We start from the raw sequence: 2787 nt of genomic DNA on the forward strand, positions 1-2787 counted from the left end.
CAACAGATGACATCAAACTACTTCCTGTTTACAACAGATGACAAAACTACTTCCTGTTTACAACAGATGACAAAACTACTTCCTGTTTACAACAGATGACAAACTACTTCCTGTTTACTGCTGATGACATCAAACTACTTCCTGTTTAAAACATGGCATAAAACTACTTCCTGTTTACAATTGATGACATCAAACTACTTCCGTTTTACAACAGATGAAAAAACTATTTCTTGTGTACTACTGATGACATTACACTACATCCTGTTTACAACAGATGACAAAACTACTTCCTGTTTACTACTGATGACATCACACTACTTCCTGTTTACAACAGATAATAAAACTACTTCCTGTTTACTACAGATGACATCAGACTACTTCCTGTTTGATATTGTTGCTTCCTGTTTGAACTTTAAACTTGCCAGGTGACGTGTGATGTCACATCTCGTACCTCGGTTCTGCAGTCCGAACTCACTGTGGAACGCCCCCAGCAGCTTCCCGTACCCCGGCGCATCGCGGGAGGTGACGGCKGCCTGGAAGGCGCTGCCCCAGACCGCCGGTCCCCCGGGACGCATCTGGAAGGAAACCAGCTCGTACACACCTGTAACACAAACACCTGCCGTAAGAGTMGGGTCGGCGTGATGATGTCATACGCAGCTGAGTGGGGGGGCGGGACTTACCACCTTCTTGCTGCGGGTTCAGCAGGCGGCTCCAGGGAACCAGGTASGTGACCTCGTTGTCCTGACACGTCAGCATGGGTAAAGCCTTTGAGATGTACTCTGAGACCCAGGTAGGGTCCTGAGCCAGGGCTGCCCGGACCGCTGCCCGCTGGGCGTAACTGTCTGAGGGGTCAAAGGTCATTGAAAGGCAGGTGAGGGAGAAGCAACTGAACTTTTTAATAGTTTTTTAAAACCATCTGAGGAAGAGGAGTGTCTGTAACAGCAGCAGAGGAAGACCCCTCACCGTACTTCCATATATGGAAGACCTGGTTCAGGCCGCCGTACTCCACGCTCCAGTAGCCAATGAGCTGTGAGTGGGCGGTGCGCAGGTGGATCTTCTCATTGGTCAGTTTCAGGAAGGCGGCGTTCTGGTCCGGGCGGATGCTRTAGGTGCGGAACTCGTAGAAGGTTCTGTGTTCCTGCTGGGGCCCCGTAGAGGCGCGCGCACAAGGCTGTAGAGAGGAGACAGAGAGCGGAGAGGTCTCACTCTGCCAGAAAAACATTAGATGAAACTCTGAGGTCAAAACAGACAGTAGTGTGTGTGTGTGTGTGTGTGTGTGTGTGTGTGTGTGTGGGTNCACACACACACACACACACACACAAAACTTTTCTGCACAAATAACAGCTGAAACATCCATCAACTTTCTTTTCTAAAAACCCAACAGGAATTTGGAACTTCTGTCAAATTTTAAATCAAGACAAAGAGACTCTTATTTTGAAACTCCAGGACAAAACCTCTTCCCTTTTTTCTTTYGGTCTTGGAGATTTCATCCTGACTGTCCGACTTCATCCTTCTGAGCATCAAATATCTGAAATTATACAGGATCTATGGGGGCGGCCATGATGGAAAAACCTGCTGAGTCACTGCTTACCATGGTAACGTAGCTCTACCTGAGGTAGATCACCTGGAGGACACATTGCCCAAACTCTGCATTTTTTAATGTCAGTTTTTTTTGTTTCCGTTTTATAAAAATAAAATATTTCCAAACGTTCAAACAGTCTCACTTTATTGTTCTTAGATAATTTATAGCAGAAACTCTTAAAGTCACAGTTCAGGAAGTTCTATATTAAGCTCCGCCCACTGCCAGGAGCTCAGGATTACAGCCGGACCGTCTTGTCCAGGAAAAGAGGCGGGGCTTAAAAGGTACAAACACCAGCTGTTGCCATGGAGACGAGATTTCAGCTCATGGGGGAGAACGGACACGGGAACATCAGCTGATTCCTCTGAGTGTCAAGATGGCTGACACTGTTCCTGACTGAAACACACGCACAGCRGTTAGTGACTGATCCATCGGTGTGATGTCACTGAGCCTGCGGGCGGAGCCTCACCTGCGGCGACCACTCTGGCGTCGTTGTGGGCTTTGTGTCGGACTTCAGCTCGCTGGTCGGCGCTCTCGTACCACCAGAGGGCGTGAACTGCGACACACACAATCACATCATCACAGTAAATAAAATCCCAAAAAAACGACTTCCTGTGACATCAGAGCACTTCGTGTTTGTTACTGATGATGTCAGACTACTCCCTGTTCACAACAGATGACAAAACTACTTCCTGTTTACTACTGATGACAAAACTACTTCCTGTTTACTACTGATGACATCAAACTACTTCCTGTTTACTGCTGATGACATCAAACTACTTCCTGTTTACAACAGATGACAAAACTACTACTTGTTCACTACTGATGACATTACACTACTTCCTGTTTAAAACATGGCATAAAACTACTTCCTGTTTACTACTGATGACATCAAACTACTACCTGTTTACTACTGATTACATCAAACTACTACCTGTTTACTACTGATGACATCAAACTACTTCCTGTTTACTACTAATGACATCAAACTACTTCCTGTTTACTACTGATGACATCAAACTACTTCCTGTTTACAACAGATGACAAAACTACTTCCTGTTTACAACAGATGACAAACTACTTCCTGTTTACAACAGATGACAAAACTACTTCCTGTTTACAACAGATGACAAACTACTTCCTGTTTACAACAGATGACAAAACTACTTCCTGTTTACAACAGATGACAAACTACTTCCTGTTTACAA

General features: G+C 45.3%; 1 protein-coding gene and 1 long non-coding RNA gene across 2 annotated transcripts in view; both read right to left on the minus strand.

Moving 5' to 3' along the window:
- Positions 1 to 451: 451 nt before the first annotated feature.
- nipsnap3a (nipsnap homolog 3A (C. elegans)) overlaps positions 452 to 2787 on the minus strand; it is a gene marked incomplete at its 3' end in the record, with an annotated part of 5226 nt that continues 2890 nt past the window's right edge. Inside the window, 3 exon segments of the mRNA XM_014029548.1 lie at positions 452 to 601; positions 681 to 842; positions 964 to 1171. Coding sequence (XP_013885002.1) covers positions 452 to 601; positions 681 to 842; positions 964 to 1171 — 520 coding nt within the window.
- Positions 1706 to 2603, minus strand: LOC106533293 (uncharacterized). The gene is made up of 2 exons (XR_001312221.1): positions 2049 to 2603; positions 1706 to 1975 (listed from the first exon to the last, which is right to left on the minus strand). It is a non-coding gene; the product is annotated as an uncharacterized LOC106533293 (long non-coding RNA).

This window comes from Austrofundulus limnaeus, unplaced genomic scaffold, assembly GCF_001266775.1.
Source record: "Austrofundulus limnaeus strain Quisiro unplaced genomic scaffold, Austrofundulus_limnaeus-1.0 Scaffold919, whole genome shotgun sequence".
Taxonomy (NCBI): domain Eukaryota; kingdom Metazoa; phylum Chordata; class Actinopteri; order Cyprinodontiformes; family Rivulidae; genus Austrofundulus; species Austrofundulus limnaeus.